Source organism: Mauremys reevesii, linkage group 1 (genome assembly GCF_016161935.1).
Source record: "Mauremys reevesii isolate NIE-2019 linkage group 1, ASM1616193v1, whole genome shotgun sequence".
In the NCBI taxonomy this organism is placed as follows: domain Eukaryota; kingdom Metazoa; phylum Chordata; order Testudines; family Geoemydidae; genus Mauremys; species Mauremys reevesii.
The window spans coordinates 59,152,879-59,178,248 of NC_052623.1; the positions used below are offsets into that span (position 1 = coordinate 59,152,879).

Consider the following 25,370-nt stretch of genomic DNA (forward strand, 5'->3'; position numbering starts at 1 on the left):
CAAGTTCTTCAAATTTATAAATGTAAAGTTAGAAAAATCTGGGAACATTAATAAAGTAGGGGGATGGGTCAGAAGACTTCAGTTCTATTCCATCTCTGCCACTGACTTACTGTGTGACGTTGGACAAATCAGGCCCAAATTTTCAAAAGTACTCGCAACTCCTATTAGCTGTACTGGAAGCAATTGTCACTCACAGAACCAGGCTATAAAATTTGTTCTCCATCATTAAATAGATCCTCCCATCTCCCAAAAATCTGTTCCCATTTACAAATTCTAGACAAATAACTTCTTAACCAAACATCACCTAGATCTCAGTGCTCAGTCTCCCATTGTAGGTTGTTTTTTTGTTGTTGAAAACCACTCATCCAGTGGGTTAGTATTGTGCTGTGTTAAGTCTGCAGGGGAGAAAAAAAGTATGTTGGTACAAAAAAAAAATCACAATACAGGTCTATTTTGCCATATTTTCCATTCTGAAATACAAAACTGCTCTTTAGTATGAATTAAAATGAATAATTTCCCCTTAAACTCCATTAGATACTCAGTACCAGTGAAAAGGAAGATTTGTATTCTGATCTTTTCATTGCTTTTACTCCTGAGACTCATCATGGCCCATGATAGCTTTATGTACTCTTTACGTTTTGTGGTTAGGACATATCTTGTTACAGCTTTAGTCTTTATTGTCATCTTAAGGAGAATGAAACTGTTTGCTCTTGTGTCTTCTTCCTCTGAAAAATATATATAGATCACTGGAGATTACTTTATCATGGGAAATAATTACTTATGAACTAGAGTGGACCTGATTCTGCTTCCAAATAAGTCAATGGGAGTGTATCATGGATTTTACTGGGAGCTGGATTGTGCCCTATGACAGTGTGAATGTGGGGCTGTACTGTAATTTAAGCATAGATTTAAAGTAAGATGTAGGATGTTGTGTAGATTAAAGCTTTGCCAAAACCTTGATACAAATTTCACCATTTGAATAAGTAATTGAGTAAAAGGTAGGTAATGTTGATAATTCATTAGTTTGAAAGATGAATATGTGAAATGGTTAGAACCAAGATGCAGTTATCTTTTTGGTGGATATAAAAATATATTTTAATAACAAGTGGCTGCTTGTAGTTGAATGTAGTTATGCAGGAATTTCCGATGTACGGAAATTAATTGCAAATCTGAAGGTAGAAGGCAATTGGGTGAAAGTGATGGTGAAATGATAGATTTCATGATTCTAAGGAAAGGGAGTAAGAGCAGCAGAATAAAGGCAATGGACGTCAAAAATACAGATTTTTAACAAACTCAGGGAATTGAGAGGTAAAATTGTGATGCTTTCTTGGGGTGTTCAGAACTGGAAATCACCTTGTTACCCCTCTGCCTCAGCAAGAGAGGTTTGCTGCTGTTAAACTCTGTGTCAGCTACCTGATACTCCAGATTGTTAGCTAGCCCAACAAACACCTCAGGACCCTTTCCTGAACTCCCTTAGAGAGCATTCCCCTGCCATAACTAGCCCCTGTCATTGGACACTCACAGAAATTACCTATTCCACTGTCTCCAAAGGGACAGTATATACACCAGCCTGTTGGCTCAGCTGAGGATGCACACCTGAGATAAATTTATAAGAAAACAAAATAAGTTTATTAATAAGAGTAGAGATTCAAGTGATATTAAGCAAGGATAAGAGAAACAGAATATGGTTACAAATAAAACCAGAGTATAACACACTTTTTAATGACTAAAACTTAATAGTCTACAATCCTTTGGCTAAAACAGTTTCTCACCCTCATAGCCCTTTTGCAAAGTTTGCTGATTTTTAGTATGTGTGTAGGGTTTTTTATCATTTTTAATATATTTCCTCTGTTATGCTTTTACCTTAAGAATAAATGTGCTTGCTTAGAAAAATCTTTGTGGTAACTTATGGCGGTGTGCCATTACACTGTTGATAGCCTTCAGAGAGGAAGCAAAATGCAGGCACTGGCCTGTTCTGGCAGTCTGGCTTGCTGGGAATAATGCAGTGTCGCCAGGGAACTGTGCAGCTTGGAGAAACCTCAGTTAGGAGGGAGAGGAACACAGGTCTCTGCCCAAGAGAGGTAACTGTTGAGGAGTCAGAAGCCTAAAGTGGGTGCCCTCCATGGACCACAAAGGGAGAATACAGGAGCCATTGCATTGAACTGTGACATTTAACTTTGATACCTAGAAAAATGCTGGAAGAAATGATCAAACAATGAATTTGTAAGCACTGAGCGGCCAATAGGGTGATAAGGATTAGCTAACAGGGATTTGTCAAGAAGAAATCATGCCAAACCAACCTAATTGCCTTTTTTGCTGGTGTTATTGGCCTAGTGAATAAGAGGAAGCAGTCGATATCCTACATATTAATATTTAGTATGGAGAATTTGTCTGAAATCAACAAGATTGAAATTCAATAAAGACAAGTGTGAAGTACTGCACTTAGGAAGAAAAAAATCAAATGCAGAGCTACAAAATGGGGAATATTGGGTAGGGTATAGTACTGGTGAAAAGAATCTGGGGGTTATAGTGGATCACAAATTGAATATGAGCCAACAATGTGGGACAGTTGAGAAGAGAAGACTGAGGCGAGGAACCTGATAACTGTCTTCGAATATGCACAGATTTGTTATAAATAAGACAGTGATCAATTGTTCTCCATGTCAGCTGAAGGTATGGCAAGAAGGCTTCATCTGCAGCAAGGACAATTTAGGTTAGATATTTGGAAAAGATATTCTGAAAGATAATAGGAAAGTTTTTTAATTATAAGGATAGGTAACCGCTGGAATAGGCTTCCAAGGGAGGTTGTGGAATCGCTACCATTGAAGGTTTTTAAGAACAGGTTAAATAAATACTGATCAGGGATGGTCTAAGTCTACATAGTCCTGCTTCACTGTGGTAGGCTGGACTAGATGATCTCCTGTGGTTCCTTCCAGCCCTCCATTTCTGTGATTATATGAATTTAAGTGAGTTTTGAATGATTTTGTTGAGACTTAGTGACTGAGTGGACTTGGCTTGTGCGGCACTCCAAGCATAGAGGATAGTGTGACCAGAAGAATACAAAAATGCTTGTGAGAGAGGCTGACATTATTGGGAAATAGGGAACTGTGATAAGGGACTAAAGTAGATATGCAGGCAGGGCAGAGTATGAGGCAGTTGAAGGCCTGAAGTTTAATCTTGATGTGTTAGAGAACAGGAAGCCAGTGGAATGAATATGAAGGGCCTAGTTTTCAAAGGTACCCTCAACCTGGTATCTTTAGGTACACCCATAATCAATAATGCATGCTCATTTTTTGTGAACTCTATCATTTGTACCAAAAAATAAGTGATGGATATAGGGAAAATCCATTTGCCCTCGACTTCTGGACCTAAATAGTGTTTGCGTATAATCACTGTCACTTGTGCTTGTACATAAGAACATAAGAATGGCCATACCGGGTCAGACCAAAGGTCCATCTAGCCCAGTATCTGTCTACCAACAGTGGCCAATGCCAGGTGCCCCAGAGGGAGTGAACCTAACAGGCAATGATCAAGTGATCTCTCTCCTGCCATCCATCTCCATCCTCTGCCGAACAGAGGCTAGGGACACCATTCTTTACCCATCCTGGCTAATAGCCATTTATAGACTTAGCCACCATGAATTTATCCAGTTCTCTTTTAAACATTGTTATAGTCCTAGCCTTCACAACCTCCTCAGGTAAGGAGTTCCACAAGTTGACTGTGCGCTGCGTGAAGAACTTCCTTTTATTTGTTTTAAACCTGCTGCCTATTAATTTCATTTGGTAACCCCTAGTTCTTGTATTATGGGAATAAGTAAATAACTTTTCCTTATCCACTTTCTCAACATCACTCATGATTTTATAGACCTCTATCATATCCCCCCTTAGTCTCCTCTTTTCCAAGCTGAAGAGTCCTAGCCTCTTTAATCTTTCCTCGTATGGGACCCTCTCCAAACCCCTAATCATTTTAGTTGCCCTTTTCTGAACCTTTTCTAGTGCTAGAATATCTTTTTTGAGGTGAGGAGACCACATCTGTACGCAGTATTCAAGATGTGGGCGTACCATGGATTTATATAAGGGCAATAATATATTCTCAGTCTTGTTTTCTATCCCCTTTTTAATGATTCCTAACATCCTGTTTGCTTTTTTGACCGCCTCTGCACACTGCGTGGACATCTTCAGAGAACTATCCACGATGACTCCAAGATCTTTTTCCTGACTCGTTGTAGCTGAATTAGCCCCCATCATGTTGTATGTATAGTTGGGGTTATTTTTTCCAATGTGCATTACTTTACATTTATCCACATTAAATTTCAGTTGCCACTGTGTTGCCCAATCACTTAGTTTTGTGAGATCTTTTTGAAGTTCTTCACAATCTGCTTTGGTCTTAACTATCTTGAGCAGTTTAGTGTCATCTGCAAACTTTGCCACCTCACTGTTTACCCCTTTCTCCAGATCATTTATGATGTAAATGATGTTGCAAGTTATTTTCCTACATAATTTTTCCTCTTATATTTCCCTCTTTCATGAGTGGTAAGATTCTTAAATGGATTAGCATTGACTCTGAACAATGATGTATTTTTATTACATTCTTAAGAATGTTTTCAATAAATGACAGATAAGAACTCAATAAGGCTTACCTCATGCCTGTTCAGCTCTCACTTAAAAGAACATTTTGTTAATAGGTGTTGTAATTAGTATTGAGTTTGAAATTGTCTTGCAGTTAGGTTCACTTTAAAATTAAAACAAAAATACTCAGACTTTGGAATGGGGGATGGAGACCTTTCAATTGGGTCTCACAAATACAAACAAAACACTTGTCTGAAGCATTGAAATAATGCCAAGACCTTCCCCCCCTTACTTTACATTTTAATTACCTCACAGACATATAGACCTCTCTTCATTTGTCTCATCTCACACAAATCACCTGCTCTTCTTTAAAGGTAGCTGCTCATGTTTTGCAGGAATCACACTATCCTAGAAAGGGTAGACCATTTCCCCAGGGTAGCCAGTGGGCAAGAAAAATAGAGTGTGAGAGGAGTCTTTAAGTCCTCTGAGACTTCATTTAGTGCTTCCATCTTTGCAGATTATTCCCATTTTGATCTCTTCCAAGGTAGCTGCCAAAGATAGTGGCCCAGTGCAGGGACCCTGCAGGGTTATTCAGTTATGTTCTATAGGTTGGTTGTTGATCCTTTCTTTTTACTTGAAGTATAACTTAGGGTGGTGAAGATTTAGGAGCATATTTATACCTTATGTCAGCATGACACTGCCTGGGGCCTGGGTTCTATGGAGGCTTTCCTAGATCTGCTATTGTGGGCCGATGTAGACTTGCTACTCTAGTAATTCTCTTCAGGTACTTGTTTAGCTATGTATCCTTTTCATTTTGTTTAAATATTTTCTAGCATTTGAAGCTCTGATGGCTTTCTTGGGGGCCTCAGAACAGTGGTGAATCATGAACATGAAATGAGTTGTAATGCCTAGATAAACCAGGTAGGCAAGGAATAAAATAGCAATATAGAAAGAAATTCCTTACTTTTTTTATATGCTTAAGAAGCCTTTGGACATTATTTTAATGTAGAATATTTTTTTAAAGATAGTAAGCACTTGCGTACATATATAATAGCTTGTTTCTTCAGGAAGGACTCTGTATTTGTTTTAATAGTAAAATTCTGAAATTTGATGCATCTGTGGGTTAACATTAACCTTAGCTGTCTTACATTGTCTGTTAATCAACAAATACATTTTCGTGACTGAGATTGTAAAATGATTATTTCAGTAGTTAAAATAACTGGGCTCAATTCTGCCCGCTGTTATATAGATACAGAACATTTTTTGGTCAGATAAAATACATTACCAGTTATGATGATTTTGTGACATAGGATTTTACACAATGCTGTGTAATACTGCACTGAATTATTCTTACCCTACAAATCACTTTGAAATAAGTGGGCTACAGGTATACGACCTTTTTCTTTTTTCACAGAACTTTTATAATTCGTTAGATAAGTATTATGAAAAGCTTATATTCCATGTAAGTGTTCACTGTAGCATGGTTTGAATATGAGTCATGTATCTGAAACAAGTTGGTAAGTTTTTTGCTTTTTCTTTTTGGAGGTAATGTTGTTTCTGGTCTGTGCTGTATCAAAATTTTATCCCACAAAATGAATTACTGGAAAGGTGGAGAGACTGTAGTACCTAGTGAGCACCATCAGAATAAGATAAGGAAAAAGAATGTGTGATGCTGTAATTATGAAAGTAGTTTAAATGGATAAAATGAGTGTTTAAATACGACATTTAATTCTTTGTCAGCCCAAATACACATTTTATTACACTGGAGATAAAAATTCAAGTGCTCTGCTAAGCAAAGTAATATACATACGGAAATGCCTATTGGGCAAGATTGTTCAGGCTGAGCTGCTGAGATCAGTTAGGAAACAATTGAATGCTTTCTTGGGAGAAACAAAATATTGAAAGTAATGAGCCATAATGAGCTGATTGACTTTTTCTTGTCTCAGGGCTTTGTTGCTTTTGTCTAGAATTTCTATCTACAGATTTGTTATGAATCATTGAACATTTAATTCTTGTTTTAGAATGGGTAGAATCAGTGACAGCTTAAATTTATTTTCACTACCAAGGTGGATGTATATTTTGAAATAATTATCTTAAAATTATTTGCGACTCAATACAAATATTAAATGTTTCTATAAGACAGCCACATTTACGACGTAGATACGCCTTGTAAATCTTGCCGATCTGATTTTTACCTTGAAACAAATAAAAGATGAACAAAGCAGTTGCTGTAGTTTGGTTTTTAAAAAAGCACATCTTATCAATGCATACCTGGGTACAGAATGCAATTGTGTTCAGAAAAGCTACTATGTAAAATTCTTACTGAACAATCTGGTAACTAGTTGTTTTAGTGATTTTAAAATAAGATTTCACAGCTTTTCCCTCATTTTAGTACTGCAAAGCCATGGTAGAGTGAGCTATGGTAGAGTGAGCAGGATTCTTTTCTGGTCCATGTATCACTAACAAAATTATTAAATTCCAACTGCAGAATCTCTTATTACTGATGGTGCAACCTGAAAGTACCCAGCTTGACTTTCATATCGCACATTGATTTGGCAGGGCTAGCAGTTTCTTAGGTAGTGAAGTAATTGAAAAGATAAAGTGGAATCCCACAATGCCAGTTTTACAGACTTTTCAAGAGAGTCATGATTTAAGAAAGACCACAAAAAGAGTAGTGCTTGGAAATAAAAATGAACGGATTACAGTGAAAGTCTACTGAAAAGATATTTAAATTTCCATTAATAATAATTGAATGTTGGCAGTTTTTATTGTAAAAAAGACCTTAAAAAGCATAATAATGGAGACTGTTCCATCCTCCTTTACTGTACACTGACCTAACCTCCTCTAGATGTGGTTGCTCTTAGATCCTTCTGGAATGCAGTGGTGGAACTTTGTGGTGACAAACTGTTCTTTACCTATCTCATTTTTCTTTTAGATTCTGTGTATCTCAGTTCGTTCTCAATTGTGATGTGTATTGGGATTTATTACATGTTCCATCTATAGCTAATCTTGACATTAATTCACAGCTGGACTTTCCTAATAAGTGTGTTGGATATAAACAGTGTAACAGAATCCAAGATACACAGCCATCATGGGAGAGAGCAAGTCCTATGCAGTAGCAGAAAATGGGCAAATATTTATGTATCCTGCTTAGTTCTACTGTGGGTTATGATTTGATTTCACTTGCAGTGAATTTGTAATTCTGATGTATATGCCAGTCATGCTGATGGCAAATTGCCAAACATCTTGAGCGTGACAAGCATATCCACGCCACTGACTTCTCTCATATATTATAAAGCATTATACATAGGATGAAAAAAGAGTAGCAAGTTGTTTTTCACCAAAATCAAGAATTAGCAAGAACTGAGCTACTATAGGCCAAAGAGCTATTTAAACAGTTTGTATGATGGGTCTCAGTAAGTGACATAACTCTTTTGAAACTACAGTTTCCCTTTCTTCCATTCTCTATACCTTCGGGACAATTCTACTGCTCTGTCATCTTTTCCACTTAGAATACACAGGAAAATACCTGCTGCAACATGCCCTTCACACTCAATATTGAGGATAGCATTGGAGGATTGCCTTGAGCTTGTTTCTTTTCTTGCTTTGTTGTTATAATTTGAATTGCACTTTGTTTCATGCTAGGGAAATATCTATGTCAGGACAAACTTGTAATCTACAGGTTTTCGTACATTATGGGATTACATGTCTTTATTGGTGCTAATCTTTGCTGTAGGATACAAAACCTTGACTAATGTGTAATGCTACTAGAAATTATCTTTGCCATCTGTTTTCTGAAACATACTGTAGCTCTACAGGATCCTTCACAAGCGAACCAAAAACTATTCTTCATTTATATATTATACAACAGTGATGAACTAGGGCCCAGTTCTGCTTGGACGTACTCCCTGCACAACTCAGATTGTTACCAAAAATTGAGCAATTCAGCTTTCCTTTTTAATTTATATCATATGAAGGTATTTTACTAATTTACTTATTCCACCTATTAGAATCATAGAATGTCAGGGTTGGAAGGGACTTCAGGAGGTCACCTAGTCCAACCCTCTGCTCAAAGCAGGACCAATCCCCAGACAGATTTTTGACCCAGATCCCTAAGTGGCCCCCTCAAGGATTGAACTCACAACCCTGAGTTTAACAGGCCGATGCTCAAACCACTGGGCTATCCTGTTAAAATACGCTGGTAATGCGTGATAAGGGTAAGGAACTGAGGAGAGACAACGTGTGCTAAAACTAAATTATGAGCAATTCCCACCAATTTACTAAAATAGATAAGGCTCAAGCAGGCTCTCAGCCAAGTAAGGGACACCTGCATGATGACAGCTTCACAACAATCTTGGCACCAAAGCATTTGTATGTGTCAAAGAAGTAGCTCAGATTCAAAATAGCTTGTGATCTGAAATCTCCTAGTAAGAAGCTTAAAAGGGTACTACTGATGATTCCTTTGTGTTTCAATATTGTGCTTTATTGTGCTCCTTAACACTGTAAAAACACTTCATAAGTATTTACTGTATTTTTGAAGCAAGCTGGTTCAGAAAAGCAGCACTAATTTTTGCACAATTAAAATGTTACCATTTGTTACGTAAGTATAATTAAGTGACTTGAATATTTGATTGTGTTCTTCTCCCCATCTCTTCTCCCCCCGCACTCCCCCTTCCCTCCTCTCATATGTTGCTTGTGTTCTTAGATTATCTCTTCTCGGGACTCTCTTTTTTGGGGGGGGGGGAAGGGAGGGAGGGAAGGAAGTGAGGAAAAGTTGTCTGCATTTGTAAAGTGCCTAAGACTATGGTGACCTGAAACTGATTGGGATCTCTGGATGAAACAGTACATAGTTTATTATAAGAGGAACTGACAGCACTGCCTCTAATTGTTTGCCCATTACCTCCTATCATAAGACCTAGTTTTCAGTTGCTTATAACTTTTGCCAAACTTTTACCATTTGGGATGAAAATTGTCATGCTAAGTCTGCCTTAAGCTGCTTTTGTAAAGTTTCAGCTAAAAGGTGGCAGTTTTCAAGAATGAGGTTAGTTAAAAATATGTTGTTTTCCCACGTGGAAAAAATTGTAAGTGACCGTTTAAAGACTGTATCGTAATGCATTCACTAAGGGGGACAATTTTAGGTTGCCTAATCATGCTTAAGTCTGGCATTTCCTAACCTTTGAGTGCTTGACTTTGTTACTGTAACATTCTTTTAATGTAGTTTTTATTTAAAATTTTACATATATACAGAGAGAGAAGAGGGCATAGGGTTACATAACTTGAGTAACGGGGCATTTAATGTGCTGGATGAGGTACACCACATGTTGTGATAGGCCTCAATAGCAACAATGTGCGTGAAACCAGACAACTCACACATAAAAATAAGACAAAAACACCACATCACCTATGGGTGTATAATTTTCTCAAAATGAGCACGCCATATGTGACCTCTCAGTGCTCATCTTCAAAGGAAACCTTCACAACACCTTCAGAAGTTGAGCCTGGGAGCTTAGATTCATAACTTTGCCAGACACTAAAAATCATGGTCTTAATAAAGACACTGGATTTATCACTTATTACAGTCATATCTCCCTTTTTGTACTGTGATGACTGCAGAGGTATTAACTGGGCACTTCACCGTGAATGGTCTCATATAGTATGTATGAGCACTACCTTCTGCTACACTATAAACTTACAGACTGTAACTACATCACTCAAGGATGTAAAAAATCCACACCCCTGTGTGATGCAGTTATACCGACCTATCCGACAGTGTAGACAGCGCTATGTTGACAGGAGGACTTCTCGCCTCTCACGGAGGTGGATTAACTATGCTAACAGGATAAGCGCTCCCATCAGCATAGTAGAATTTTCACTGAAGCGCTGCAGTGGCACAGCTGCACTTCTGTATCATTTTAAGTGTAGACATGCCCTTAGTAATTTTCCCAGACCTGAAGAAGAGCGCAGTGTAGCTCAAAAGCTTGTCTCTTCCAGGAGCTGGTCCAATAAAAGATATTACCTCATCCTTCTTGTCTCGTTAAGGGATTTAGGAACTTTCAATGAAACCTGTGCTCCTAAATACCTTAGACTTTTTTTAAAATCTCCCTTTCAGTTTTCATGCTGTTATAAGAGGTGTATTATCTGCTGTGGGTCATTATTTTTAAAATGCATTTTGTTATTTTAAAACTGAAACTGCTTCTTGAGCATGCCAGTAAAACTAGATAAATTGAGAACAATAAATTTATCTCTTTGTAGCAAGCTTTCATTTGTATTTGTTTTAATAAAAATGAACCCGAAAAAAGAACCTATTGTGTTATTGGAACATGTAGTTGTGTTAGTTATATTGATTCTGGAACATTTGTTTCCTGTAGCGTTAATGTATCATCTTGTTTAATTTACTTAATAAGCATTAAATAAATAACCTTTAACTATATTTTATAAATTATTTTTATGGTTGTCTTAAATGCATTACTAGTGTTTACACTATTTATAAAGGAAAAAAGTGAGCATGGAGAGAGCACCCACAGTTCTCAGAAAAACAGGCTTGAAAGCCTTTCATTGGGAACAATGTTTTCAATAAACATGCATTCTGCTACAGTAATCTTGCACATTCTGTAGTATTCCCTTAGCTGAGAATCTTATTGATGTGTTAGAAATTTTTTGTATAGATTACTTTCCCATTAGTAATTGATTTAGAAGGACTTCAGGAAGTTCAGCAATGTTTGTGGCAGGTTTGAGAAATATGCTTTCATCAGTATCCACGGAGAAAAGAAAGTGATGATTTGTACTAATGAGATGTACTTTGTGTCCTGACCTTTTCAGTCTTGCTGGAATTACACTTTGTTTCTGTGAAGAACATTTCATGTGGAAGATGGACTGATTGCCTAAACTTCAATATAAATTAATTTTGGGAGGGAAAAGTTAAGACCTGGAGCCTGATTCTCCTCTCACTTATACCAATATATAAAGCATAAGTAATGAGGTATTAAGCAGGAATAATTCCACTGAGGTCAGTGGAGTTTTGCCATTATAAAAAATGGTATAACAGATGCAATTTGAGCCATCGATCTACATTAGGAAATTCATCTATTCCAGACAATGCTAGCTATGGGCCACCTGCACTGCAATTGAACATTATCTGTCTATCGGGAATTTTTGTGTGTGTAAAGTATAATACTGTATTAGAACTGAGCTGAGTCTGAATCAGTCTGTAAGAATCATTCTCTAAGAATAGGTTATACATACAAACACCTGTGAAGGATGGTCTAGGTATACTTGGTCCTGCCCCACCATTCAGGGACCTCTCAAGGTCCCTTCCAGCCCCACGTTTCTATGATTCTTGCAGATGAACAGGTGAGTTCTTAAGAAAATTAGTGCAGGTTAATGCTGGTTGAAACATTAACCTTTCCTCATAAGAGAAATCATGAATGCATTAAAAACAATGGTCATGATCCTTATTTTACATCACCGTAAGAGTATAAAAGGACATTACAGCGAACATATATGCCCATTTTAAGTTCCTTGACACTGCCCAAACATTTCCTTACTATAAACAAGAATCAGGCTCAGAGTTGTATTTAATAATGTGGCCTACAAAAAGAGGTTCCTCCTGACAAGGAATGAAAGTTATTTGATGTAAAACCACTTTCTCAGTTGTCTGTATCAACCTTCTTTTGGAGACCACATTGTGAAATACTAAAAAACTGATTTTTGGGAACTTTCTTTTGAATTCTGGATGGCTGTTCGGTTGGTTCATGGCCATTTAATTCAATAATAGTAGTTGAAATCCCATGTTGCATGGGTGTAATTCATAAATTTGCATGTGTAAGAAAGTAGCAGATGGCTTAGAACTTAAAATTGAATTGTAGCAGACCACAGATTCCACTGATGATTGAACCTGGTAGTATTCTAAACAAACAGAGCTCTCAACCGTGCTTGTAGTTGTTTTCATTTCTTCACATTGACTCAACAGAGATTCTAGGCTTTAGAGCAGGGGAGGGCAAACTACGGCCCACGGGCTGGAAAGCCTGTTAGGGCTTTCAATCTGGCCTGCAGGATTGCCAGCTCTGGCGCAGCGGGGCTAAGGCAGGCTCCCTGCCTGCCCTAGCCCCGCGCTGCTCCTGGAAGCGGCCGGCACCATATACATGCGGAAGGAGGGGACAGAGGGCTTCATGCGCTGCTCTTGCCTGCAGGCACCATTGGCCAGGAATGGGGAACCGTGGCCAATGGGAGCTTCGGGGGTAGTACCTGCAGGCCAGGGCAGCATGTGGCAGAGCGGCCTGCCCCACCCCACCCCCAGGAGCCATTGCTGGACATGCTGGCCACTTCCAGGAGTGGTGCGGGGCCAGAGCAGGCAGAGAGCCTGCCTTAGCCCCGCTGCATGCCGCTGCCATCCCAGAGCTGCTCGAGGTAAGCAGGGCCTGAGCCCACTCCCTGAACTCCTCCTGCACCCCAGCTCTCTGCCCTGGGCCCCCTAACCACTTGCCTTGAGCCCCCTGCCGCATGCCTCCTGCACCCCAACTGCCTGCTCTGTACCCCCTCCTGAGTCCCTCCCACACTCCCTTCCACATGCCACCCCCCTGCCCCAGCCCTACATTCATGGCCCTGCATACAATTTCCCCATCCAGATGTGGCCCTTGGGCCAAAAAGTTTGCCCTCCCCTGCTTTAGAGTGATGATGTGGGTTGTGTTGAGTTGTTGGTGGGTTATGTTGTGCTGGGAGAATTCTGTGGACTTGTGCAGGTGGCGAATGAGGAACATGTGCTGTGTTGAGAGGCTGTGTGTATTTGTGTTTAATATGTATGCTTGTGTTGTGTGTTACTGGGTGTATCATTTGGGCCAGGTAATGCACCATCTGTGCCATTTCCCTCATTCAACCAATGAAATTGTTTCATGCAAATTAGCTTTAGAGTAAACCTGGTGTTTGGTTGAGTTACGTGAATGCTTGCAAAAGAGAACTTATTCACTGAAATCAAGATTGGCTCATGAACAGAAAAATAGATTAAATTTAGTGAATTTCTTCGCAGTGAATAACTTGCTTAGTTGTAATATTTAGTAATCCTAGAATTTGTTAACCATAGTACATAAAGGAAGAAGTTTTTTGTACCATTTCAGGGCTGTTAATATCATCTGGCACCTAAAGTATTGCTTGTGATTTTATCTTGCTTCATTTCCCCTAAAAGATTTTATGGTGGAAAGTTAGTCTCTTTATGCCAGTGCTTGTGTAGATCTTTAATATTGTAAGGTAGGCCTGACCATTTTGTAGTAAGGTATGTAGTAATCGCTTCTCGGCTCTCTGAGCTAAGAGGTGAAAACATTATCTAAAAGTTGTAGTCGTGATGGTCCCAGATATTAGACACACTAGGTGGGTGAGGTAACATATTTTATTGGATCAACTTTTCAGTGATAGAGACAAGATTTTGAGTTTACACAGAGCTCTGTGTAAATTCAAAAGCGTGTGTCTCACCAACAGAAGTTGGCCCAATAAAACATATTACTTCACCCACCTTGTCTGTCATCTTGCATTAGGGTTGCCAGATGTCCAGTTTTCGACCTGAACGCCTGGTAGAAAAGGGACCCTGGGGCAAAGATGTTCGGTTTTGTGCAAATTAGAAAGTTGGCAACCCTAGCTTGCATTGAGGATATTTAGTATGATGTTAAAATTTTTACTGTTATAAAGAAAAACTATACTATATCCTATGACTTACTACGTGAAGACATTCAGCAACTAGTGGTTCTAACCTCTTGTATTAAAATGTGTGCTTAATTAGGTAAAATATATAAAACACAAAATTAATGGTACATTACCACTCTGCATTTACAACATTTGTTTTCCTATTTGCTGCTGAAGTGCATGTTTGCAGATGGTTTCCTTGCACTTACCAGTGTCTTCAGAAGAAGTCATCCTATGTTTTATTTTGTGTATATTCCTTCCTAGTTTACATTTGCTGAAAAAGCAGAATAGAAAAATATTTTTCTAACAACTGGGTGTGGGGAGGGGAAGGAGGAAGGGAGGGTTAAAAATGATGGCTATGGTCTCTTTTTTATGCTTTTGTTTGTTTAAAATATTTTGATCTTGAAACTTGTAAATTTCAAAGCTTTAAAATATGATGAATCCTTAGTGCACTACTAAACTGAAATTAATTTCTCAAGGGGTCAGAATGTGCTGTGACTCTTCATATGAAGGAGACTAACAGACTGCCAGGAAATGTTCAGTAGCAATAGAAAACTGAACCTCAGAAAAGGCACTCTCTCCCCCACCTCATTCATTGAGGAGTCAAGGTGATAATCCTAACAAACAGAGCACTTTTGTGTTTGGTTCAAGGGAAAAGTGGATGAAGTGCATAATTTTCCCAGCAGTTTGAGTGCTCTCACAGAAGTATTCTGTTTCCATGGTAACTATTAACTGGGAAATGGCTCTTCACTAGTTTCCCCCTGAGAGCTTAAAGTGCAACAGTGTTTGGTACTTCCCCCTTTTGCATTGGTGGTATGTTCCCGTGATATGTTAGTTTTGTTCTTTTATGCAGAGTTGACTTTTGAAAGGAACCACTGTATTTTGCATAGCAGTACAGTATCTGCACACCTTCTGCTATAATGTACATGCTCTGCACATAATTTTAAAATGATCTCCACTATGTCAGCTAAAATAATAGGGCCTGAAAAACTCTGCCAGGTACTAGACAAATCTCTTTATTATGTTGTATATGTAAGAGATGCTGCTCCCTTTAATTTTTTTGTTGTACATACTCTGTAAATTGCATAGCACTTTCGCCTTGTGTGTGTTAGCAATGCACTAACACATGCATTAGCAGTATCTTCGATTGTGCTTGCTTTCTGCTGAATTGATGGCTCTTGGAACTATTATATTAAATTCCACAATTTATTTTAACTACAAAGTTCACATGCATGCTGTTCAAGAAAATATACTACTTTAAAAAAAATTTCAAGTGTAAGTGGCTTTATATTAATGCTGTATACTGCCATGTGGAAGATGGTTGATTTTTCCAGTCTCCTGCTGCTTAGGAGTCAGATTCTGTCACCCTTTTTCATGTTGAAATCAGTGAGGCTACTTTCATAATAAAGTACTGGTCAACATAAATAGGTTTGATGGGATTAATTTGTTATTGATAAATGTCGGTAAACACCAATTTCACAGTACACCACAACCCAACACAAATATTTCCATCTATAATTGCATTTTACAAATAGACAAAGCAAGAAAAATGATGCTTTAGAATTCATTAGTCAAAATCCAGTGATTTAGGCTTTTTGAATTAGGCTTGTTACAAATGGACTAAAGAATGAATAGTAAAAACAGGTATGATATGTGGCTAGGACTATAGCAGCGTTTAAAAGAGAACTGGATAAATTCATGGTGGTTAAGTCCATTAATGGCTATTAGCCAAGGTGGGGTAAGGAATGGTGTCCCTAGCCTCTGTTTGTCAGAGGGTGGAGATGGATGGCAGGAGAGAGATCCCTTGATCATTACCTGTTAGGTTCACTCCCTCTGGGGCACCTGGCATTGGCCAGTGTTGGTAGACAGGATACTGAGCTAGATGGACCTTTGGTCTAACTATGAGGTGGGAAAAGGATGTGCAATGTAGAAAGAGGGGTTTTTAACTACTTTAAAAACACATTATCAGTTGAATGTCGATTTGGTTAACATAACAATGAGTAAGCAACAGAGTTTTAATTAACACACAAAATGATAGGATTCTTGTTTTAATCATTTTCCTCTTTATAATCAAATTAAATTGTATAAGATATAGATAAAACATTGCTGCCACCTAGAGGCTCTTGCATATTTTGCTGCATGCAAGGTATAACACTGATATCTGACAAGTTCAACCCAAATCCTCAGGGTTTTACTGAATTAGGCTGTGTTTTACTGAAATTATTTGATTATTGTGAGAATTCAAAGCGGGTCAGTTTGTTGTTCTGGCAGACAGTCACCAAGGACATATTGGGGTTAGAGTGGATTTAAAGCACTGTTTTGGGAGGAGCATCACTCCTGATCCTGGTGACCACCATGGAGAGATGGGAAAGGGTGGAGAGATGATCATACGAAATGAGGACATTTGGAAGGAGTGAAGTTTCAGTGGGTGGATGGTTGCAGATTGATTGGGGGATATGAATAAAAATATTATTAATGTGGCTAGTGAACCCTGAGAGGAGAGGACTGTTGCTTTTTTCCATTTCTTTGGTAACTAATGGTGGCTGCTTTCACACAGTGATTTTTGTATTTTCTTTTGAAAGGTAATTCTCTCCAGAGCAACTACATTAGCATATTGTAGTATGACTGTTCCTTTCAAATGTCCAAGCCTTTAAGATTTGAATTTTTAGGCCAGTATTATTATTACAAAGTGACTTGATTTTGAGTGCTTCAGTTTTTAAGTGGTCAGCCTGAGACAACTTTAAATGGACTTTATTTTCTGAGAGTGTGGGCCGCAGTACTTCTGTAAATCAGGCCACATAAGGAGAGCACCTCAAAATTGAGTTTCCAGAATCATCGGTCATTTATGAAAATGTAAGCCAGTATAAGTAAACAGGGTACAGTTAAGAACATTTATAAAAATAACTTAAAAATCTTAGTAAAAGATAGATTTAGGCTGAACTGTCTTATTTGTGGCTATCAACTTTTAACCAGAAAGTAACCAAACATTTCTTCAGAGCTAGAGGAACTCAGATCAGCCATTAAGTGAAGGCAGCTTAGTTAAGCAGTAAAGACAGCTAACTGAATATTTTAGTAACTTGTTCCTACTTTCAAATACCTGGGCTCACATTGCTGAGTAAAATCTATGAAGATGTGTGTGAGCTTAGTAAGTAATTATATCAGGTATATGGTGATGCAATTTAAGTATCTGAGGGCAAGATTGCACTATTAGAAATAAAGAGAGCATTGATTTTTAAAATACTAATATTTTCAAAAATCAGTAGATACAATATAAGTTGGAGATAATATAAAAAACTAATGTCCTTGGCACTTTTATTACAGTCAAAGACTAGAAATGAAAGCACAAGTTGCTGGTGCTTTCATAGGAAAATTCCAACTGACTCCAGATGAAATGAACCTTCTTCGAGGCACAAGAGATGGCCCAATTACCGAGGTAACTCAAAATACATTATAAGTTTTGTACCGAGTTAAAACATAACAGTACTATTATAGCAGCGTACATAGACCTTCCTATCACATCATTACTTTCCTTTTATATCGAATGAATTCATCTCTTAATAGACTGATGTCTGTAAGTGTCCGGATATCATAATGAGTAAAAATAATCACAGTAAAAATTCTGTTCTGATTAATGACTGGTGAGGGGCGATAAAACTGATACTTAAATGTTGTATTTCTCCTCCACCGTGAAAAGATTTTTTTTTAAAGCCTCAAATTCTATATTTTTAGTTTGTTAAAACTCTGTCTTGACCAAGTAAAGAAACTTAACAGTTCATGGTACTTTCAGATGTTGTAGCACCACTATTGTGTGTGTGTGTGTGTGTGTGTGTATATATATATATATTTTGCTTGGCTACAGCAATATATAAATTGTTTAAGTTGATTTAAAGTAGGACTTTCCCTCATTGTTTCATTTGTTGTTGTTTGAAATATTAGGTGCTGACTCACTTATTTTTAGTCACCTTCTAAACTGAGTTTTTAAACATTGATATGTTTTTGCTTAAGAAAGCACATTGTTCTATGGTGAAAGCAATTAAAATATGCAGAGAATTAAGTATATTTAATAGCCTTTATTATTTTAGTTACATGGAAACTTTCATTGAAATACAGAATACCTGCTGAGACTCAGTATCTCATTTCCACAGACATCCTGTTAGCAGGGAGAGCATTATTAAAGACATGGAGCAGATAGCCATAAACAATACTAACAAAAGCACAAATGAAAGCATGTTAAATGATTATGCACTTGAGTAATTGCCATGAACTTAATAAAGCACCAAATGTTACCTTGAAAGAAACATTTCAGTTGTGATAGAAAACAGTAAGTTCAAAATACAGACATTTTCATAAAACAGTTTTCTCAAATGTTTACTTCTGAAGGGCCTAATCCAAAACTCCTTGAGGTGTGTGTATTTGTTTTTTTAATTGACTTCAGTGGATTTTGGATTAGGCCCTAACCTTTATTTCTGCAGTTATCTCTATGCTCCTTCTCCTCCTTGAATGCAGGAGGCAACCTTGCAAGGTGCTGCATGCCTTCTAATCCAATTGCAGTTGAGGGAGCGCAGTAACTCACAAGATCAAGTCCTAAAAGATTCTCTCACCCATTCCTGAGTGAAGTTGTTGAAGTTCAGACCCTGACAGAAACTAAACTAAATCCACATCCTAACCCTTCTCACTACACCACACCTGTGAAAAAGGGGGTTCTCTGCTGTCTTCCTCCTTGCCTTCCTGGGAGAAAATGTATATTTCCTCCTGTGAGCTCTCCAGCAATAGCTATAAGATCATTTCTCCCTACCATCTAAATGGAGTATGGGCTATGAATCCATGAAACTCCTTTCATGTTTTTCTCTTCTCTTTGTGTAGGTAGGGATCGATAAGAGTAGGGGACATGAGCACCCACATAATTGAGTAAATTTACTCAACGTTTGGCTCAGGGCAGAGCAGGGAACATTCTTTTGTTGGAGTTGCAGTTGGGGTACTGAAGCAGCTAGAATCAGCTAGCTACAAGTCTAGTATGGACCTGGACTGTAGATAATTCTAGTGTGTTTAAAAAAATATTATTGTAGGACTTGAGAATACATTCCTCAGAATTGAAAAACACAGTTGGTAAAACTGTATCAGAAGATAGTTTTATTTGATTCTTACCTTTAACACAGGTGATAAGAAAATACTGTAGTTGATTATACAATCAATGATTGCTTCAAGTAAACAAAATAATTTTTAAAATTAGATTTCCTGTGTAAAAATATAGTGGATGCCTAGTGGACCATAATGACCTCATGTATGACCTCCAATAATTAAGCACAATAGGGTTCATTCAGAAAGCTACCAGACAACTATTGTGCTATGCTAGCAGAGAATTTTTGGTGCATGTTAGCCTTGATTTCTTTGCTTTTATTATTTTCTGTCAGAAATTTACTATTTTTGTTATGTAGCTTACAGTGTGTGAATTTGTAAAGCTGTTCTCAAATCCCTACTCCCACACTCATGCATTAAAAACTTTAAAATACCAGCCTCTTTAATCTGAAAGTATCTGTAGAGTAATTTTTAAACTGTTGTCTAAACTCATTTTGGCCAAAGTTTACTGTGCAGGCTGACATGCATGCACTGCAAAGTATTATGAACTTCTTAGGAAATAAAAAGTTGACACACATACCCAATGATTCTGTACTTTTTCAGAATTAGAGACAGTGACATTTTTAAACTATAAAAAAACACTTTTGAAGTTGTTTCAAATTTCAGGTATTTTCTCTGGGGAGACCTTGTATGTCAAAATTAATCAAAGACTAACTTTGCCTTTTAATCTTTTTTTAAATGAAAGAAAACCTATATTTTTCTCCCATGTTAGTTATAAATCCTCCAAATCAGGGACAGTAGTGGAAATATGGTGCATCCTTAATGATAACATCAAATACAACAAAGTGACTATTGTGGGAGTCTTTTTAACTGCTGATAGTTTATTGTATATTTTTGGCTTTTATTTTTATATGCAGAATGATTTATAATTAAAAACTCTGGATTTTATTTTGTCCACTGCAAATACTTAGTTTCCTTGGTGGATTATTATTCCATTCATATTTGAACAATAATTAATAGAGAAAAAAGAGGGATAGGGAGGAATGATAAGTTCAATTTTTCACATTTGATTTGTGATGGCAGTGGAGTGGGGACGGATAGCTCAGTGGTTTGAGCATTGGCCTGTTAAACCCAGGGTTGTGAATTCAATCCTTGATGGGGCCATTTAGGGATCTGTGTCACAAATCTGTCGGGGGATTGGTCCTGCTTTGAGCAGGGGGTTGGACTAGATGACCTCCTAAAGTCCCTTCCAACCCTGATATTCTATGATTCTATTCTATGATTCACCATAGATTCAGAGAACCAAGTGAGACTGCTGGAGATGTGAAATTGAACCCAATGTGGGAGAGGTCAGACAGTAGATGTAAGAAATGTTTGCCGAAACTCTAGATATGGCAGAGGTCACAAAGTGGAATGTGTGTAGAGCAGAGGTTTCCTAATTGTGATCCATGGAACATTTGCTGGTGTTCCAAATGTGCTGCTGGCTGTTGCCATTTTTACCACTGGAGAAAATCCGAACAGAAGAGCAAAAGCAGGCAGTCTGATTGCTCTGTTTCAAAAGGGACACAATGTTCATTGCACAAAAGTCATTCCAATGTTACTTTTCCATGTATGTAGTTTCTGTGGTTGCCACAAGGCTGCTGTGAGCATGTGCGTGCTGTGCAAGAGACGTTCTGCCCAGTTGCATATGCCATTTCATCCAAAAATGCTGAGGTTGTACTGACAACTATTTGATATTAGAAGTCAAGTATAGCATTTTAGTATTGTTAAGTTCATTTTTCTTCATTTAAAAACTGGAAATGCTTTAAATCATGAAATTAATTTTTTTAAAGGATTTTTTCAAGGCATTAGGAAGAGTAAAGCAAATTCATAATGATGTCAAGATTCTTCTCCGTACAAACCAACAGAGAACAGGGTGAGTTTAATCCGAATAACTGCAAAGTAGTCATTTAATAGTTAAAACAGTAATTGTATGGAGATGCCTTATTCTTTCAAATGATGACAAAAGGCGCTGCAAATATGAACAAAATGTACACATAATATAATAGTAATTCATTTTGAAATTTCCATCTCTTTATAATACTATCTTTTACATTAAATTTTAGATGCTTCTATAAACATCTAATAAAATATTTTTATTTTGTAGCCTAGAAATTATGGAACAGATGGCTTTGCTCCAAGAGACTTCTTATGAGCGACTTTACAGATGGGCTCAAAGTAGGGTTACACCTTTATTTTTGTTTTTAGAAGATTTAGGTTTATTGAATATTAGGGTGATCTACTTTTTAGTTCTTTTAAAAAGAGGGTAAGCTTAGCTAGAACTCTTTCTCTGACTAAATCAGAAGGAAATCTAAGACGCTACACTGTAGAGCAGTGGTTTTCAAAGAATGTAAGGCACTGGGTCACGACCGCTCTGGTCAGCACCACCAACCGGGCCGTTAAAAGTCCTGTCGGCAGTGCTACCCGGCTAAGGCAGGCTAGTCCCTACCTGTTCTGACACCGCACTGCGCCCCAGAAGAGGCCAGCAGCAGGTCTGGCTCCGATTCCTCACCAGTGGGAGCTGTGGGGAGGAGGGGCAGTGCCTGCCGGTGAGAGCACTCAGAATCAATGGCCAGTGTGAGAATTTTGCCTGTAGGTGGCTTTATTCCATTTTGAGCTAGCTTGTTTCTTGCAGTATAGGAGTGTCTGGTTATCTCTTTGTAGGCACTGCTTCATTTAAAATCGAGGTAAAATGTGCAGTCTTTTAAAACCATGTAATGCTCTTCATTTAAATTTTTATACAGTAATACTCCTCATTTAAAAATACAAACTTGATGGCATGCACAAATCTGTATTCAATAAGTCTCATTTTACACTGTTTTTAAAAATTTTGTTAAGTGAGACCCACATCACTCATATACAAAAACATTGCTCGTGAAGAAATTATAGTGATACAGACATGGGCAACAGGTTACATATTCTGGAAGTTATATTGTAAAATGAAGAGACTCTACTTGTAGCCTAATATCTTTCTTGGACATAAGAGATGTTACACCATCTTTACTGTCTAAATAGCATAGGTTTACCTGATCTTGTATTGCTATTTTATAGGTGAGTGCAGGACTTTGACACAAGAATCATGTGACATTTCTCCAGTTCTCACCCAGGCCATGGAAGCCCTGCAAGATAGACCTGTTCTGTATAAGTAAGTAAACGTTCATGATGATTTCTAACACATGTAAAGGCATCTTTTTTTTTCTTTTAGCAAATAGATCCATTCCGAGTCTGTAACGTCTAAACAATGATATTGAACATGATGATTAGTCTGGGGGGAGGAGCTCGGTGGTTTGAGCATTGGCCTGCTAAACCCAGGGTTGTGAGTTCAATCTTCAAGGGGGCCATTTAGGGATCTGGGGCAAAAATCTGTCTGGGGATTGGTCCTGCTTTGAGCAGAGGGTTGGACTAGATGACCTCCTGAAGTCCCTTCCAACCCTGATATCCTATAATTCTATGAAAACTTTAAGAAAGGCATGTTTCAGTGTCTCTAAACTTTCAGTATATTCTTTGTGCAATCACTGTACAAGAAGTCTCACTTCTGGTCTTCTGCAAACATATTTGGGTTTTATTTCAAATAAATAAATTTACACTAGCTATCCTTTCATCCAATTTAAATGTGAATGTGTGTGCTCTCTTAAGGTTTTTTGGTTTTGTTTTAGTGGGCCTAGTTTAGGTTTCCTTTGTCAGAATGCAAGTCATCTAATTAGTCCATTTACTTGTGGTAAGTAAAAGTTTGTCAAAGCCTACTTAATTTTTATCTAATTTCTACCAATACTGAGAGTATTTCCTATTATGTAAATTATAGTAATCTGTTAAAAGCAATGTATTTATATATATGCCCTACATGCTTTCTTTTCATATAAAGAAGGCACATGAAGATATTAGGTCTTCCAGTTCAGTGCATTGCTTAAAAAGTTAATGTTGAAGTACAAACTACTGTATGTGGTTTAAAATGGAGATCATCTGACAGCCTCATTTCCTCCATTGTTGGAGGCCTCAGTCAGGATTTGAAGGACTTGATCCAAAATGCACAAGTACATCTCTTCACTAGTACTAATGGGGGAGTCAGGGTGAATTGTGTATTCTCCAGATTTCTATCTTGCCCATATCCCCTCCTCTACTGGTCTGTGTTTAGCCTTTCCTGCCAACATGAATAAAGTTAATTCTGTTTTTTTTCTGTCTTTTGAATGCTTTATCTTTCTACTTTAATAACATAACTTTAACTTTTAAAATATGAATTTCTGTGTCTTATAAGGAGAGAATATTGTATGTGTAACTGTTCTATTGACATCAAGAAAACTTTATTTGTTAATTTCCTGCACAACAGTAAATGGACTGCGCAAGCTAAAGAGTAACTAGTTATATTCTATAGTGAATGCTTAATTCTTGATCAGAATTTTCTAACAAGACTTTTAAACCTAAATCCAGTTTGCAGATAACAAAGGCAAATTAACCACAAGGTGGCGCTATCAGAACTGTGTTTGTTTTTGCTTTGGCTGCTCATGTTAGTCCAGGGGTCCACAACCTTTCAGAAGTGCTGTACCGAATCTTCATTTATTCACTCTCATTTAAGGTTTCGCATGCCAGTAATACATTTTAACGTTTTTAGAAAGTCTCTTTCTCTAAGTCTATAATATATAACTAAACTATTGTTGTATGTAAAGTAAATAAGGTTTTTTAAAATGTTTAAGAAGCTTCATTTAAAAGTAAATTAAAATGTAGAACCCCCTGGACCGGTGGCCAGGACCCGGGCAGTGTGAGTGCCACTGAAAATCAGCTCACGTGCCGCCTTCGGCACACGTGCCATAGGTTGCCTACCTCTGTGTTAGTCTGTTATGCATTGTACTGCATTTAGCCTGGATAGAGCAAAATACTTAAGTGTGTCAAATTTTTAGCACACGATTACTCACTTTGACTTCAATATGACTACTTAAGTGCTTAAAGTTAGGTAGGGGCTTATGTGCTTTGCTGAATTAGGGCCTTATGAGCGATATTATGTGTGGCAGAATTGAAAGAAAATAATCATGCTGAAAATCAAACTCGTGTGTTGTGACTTGAATGCAGAGTTAATTTTCAGTAATTATATGTAGAAGTAATTTGAAACTAAAGGATTTTTATTTCTATTTAAAATTAATTTTCATCTCCTTCTGGGGATGAAACAGAGATTCCTTAAATGTCTCCCCAATGCCCTTTTCAGACGAGTTTAGGGTAAGCCACAATATTGCTCACTATATTTTATTATGGTCATACTATACAATACAATACTTCTACAATAAATACTGTGTTGAGTTTAAATTATCCTACTTCAAAACCTTGGAAAGTGCAGTGATGTGTTAACCTTTACAGAAAGTTTCTGATTTTTGGTAGTGCCACTACTGTCTGTGGGAAAGAGATTTCAGATATCTTTTGAAGGTTCTTTGTGGTCAAGTCAGATTTTTGTTCTTGCTGCAAAACTAGGAATGTGAAAGAAATTGTTTCCCATAAATGAAAAGGTAAATACTAATGAAACACCCTGTTGGTGCTTTATAAAATCTCAGAGATTAAATGCTAATGCCTGCTTCAATTAAAGGTCTCTAAGGGCTTGTCTACACTGGCACTTTACAGTGCTGTTGTGCAAACTGAAAGCCAGCTGTCTTCCCAAAAAATTTGCTCTTACATTTAATTCAGAGTGTTCCTCAGACAAGCAAAAGTTAGGAAACTAGGAAACGGGCAACAGTATAAAAATCTGCAGTTTTTCTTTTAGTATTTTGGGTTTTGTCTTGTCAAACTTAGTTAACAAACTTAACAGCACTACTGACGTACTTCCTAGAATTGCAGTCAGTCCAGAGCAACTGAAATAAATGCTTCATCTGGGTCTTCACTTCCTCTTCCCAACTAGAATAAAGACAAATTTGAAAACTGGGGCTTTTGTAGATGACCACATGGGCAGCCACAGCAAGAAGGGACATTTCCCTGCTGATTTCTCAAGGTTTTCTCCACCCTCATCCCTCCCCCATCTGCAATTATAGCTCCACTGGGAAT

General features: G+C 37.6%; 1 protein-coding gene across 1 annotated transcript in view; it reads left to right on the forward strand.

Moving 5' to 3' along the window:
* The window catches only part of COG6 (component of oligomeric golgi complex 6), a 76,303-nt gene that overhangs the window by 8,720 nt on the left and 42,213 nt on the right, over positions 1-25,370 (forward strand). The window contains exons 5-8 of the mRNA XM_039492992.1: positions 17,559-17,670; positions 21,146-21,228; positions 21,460-21,530; positions 22,404-22,497. Of these exons, the coding sequence (XP_039348926.1) occupies positions 17,559-17,670; positions 21,146-21,228; positions 21,460-21,530; positions 22,404-22,497 (360 nt within the window). The remainder of the gene's footprint in view (positions 1-17,558; positions 17,671-21,145; positions 21,229-21,459; positions 21,531-22,403; positions 22,498-25,370) is intronic.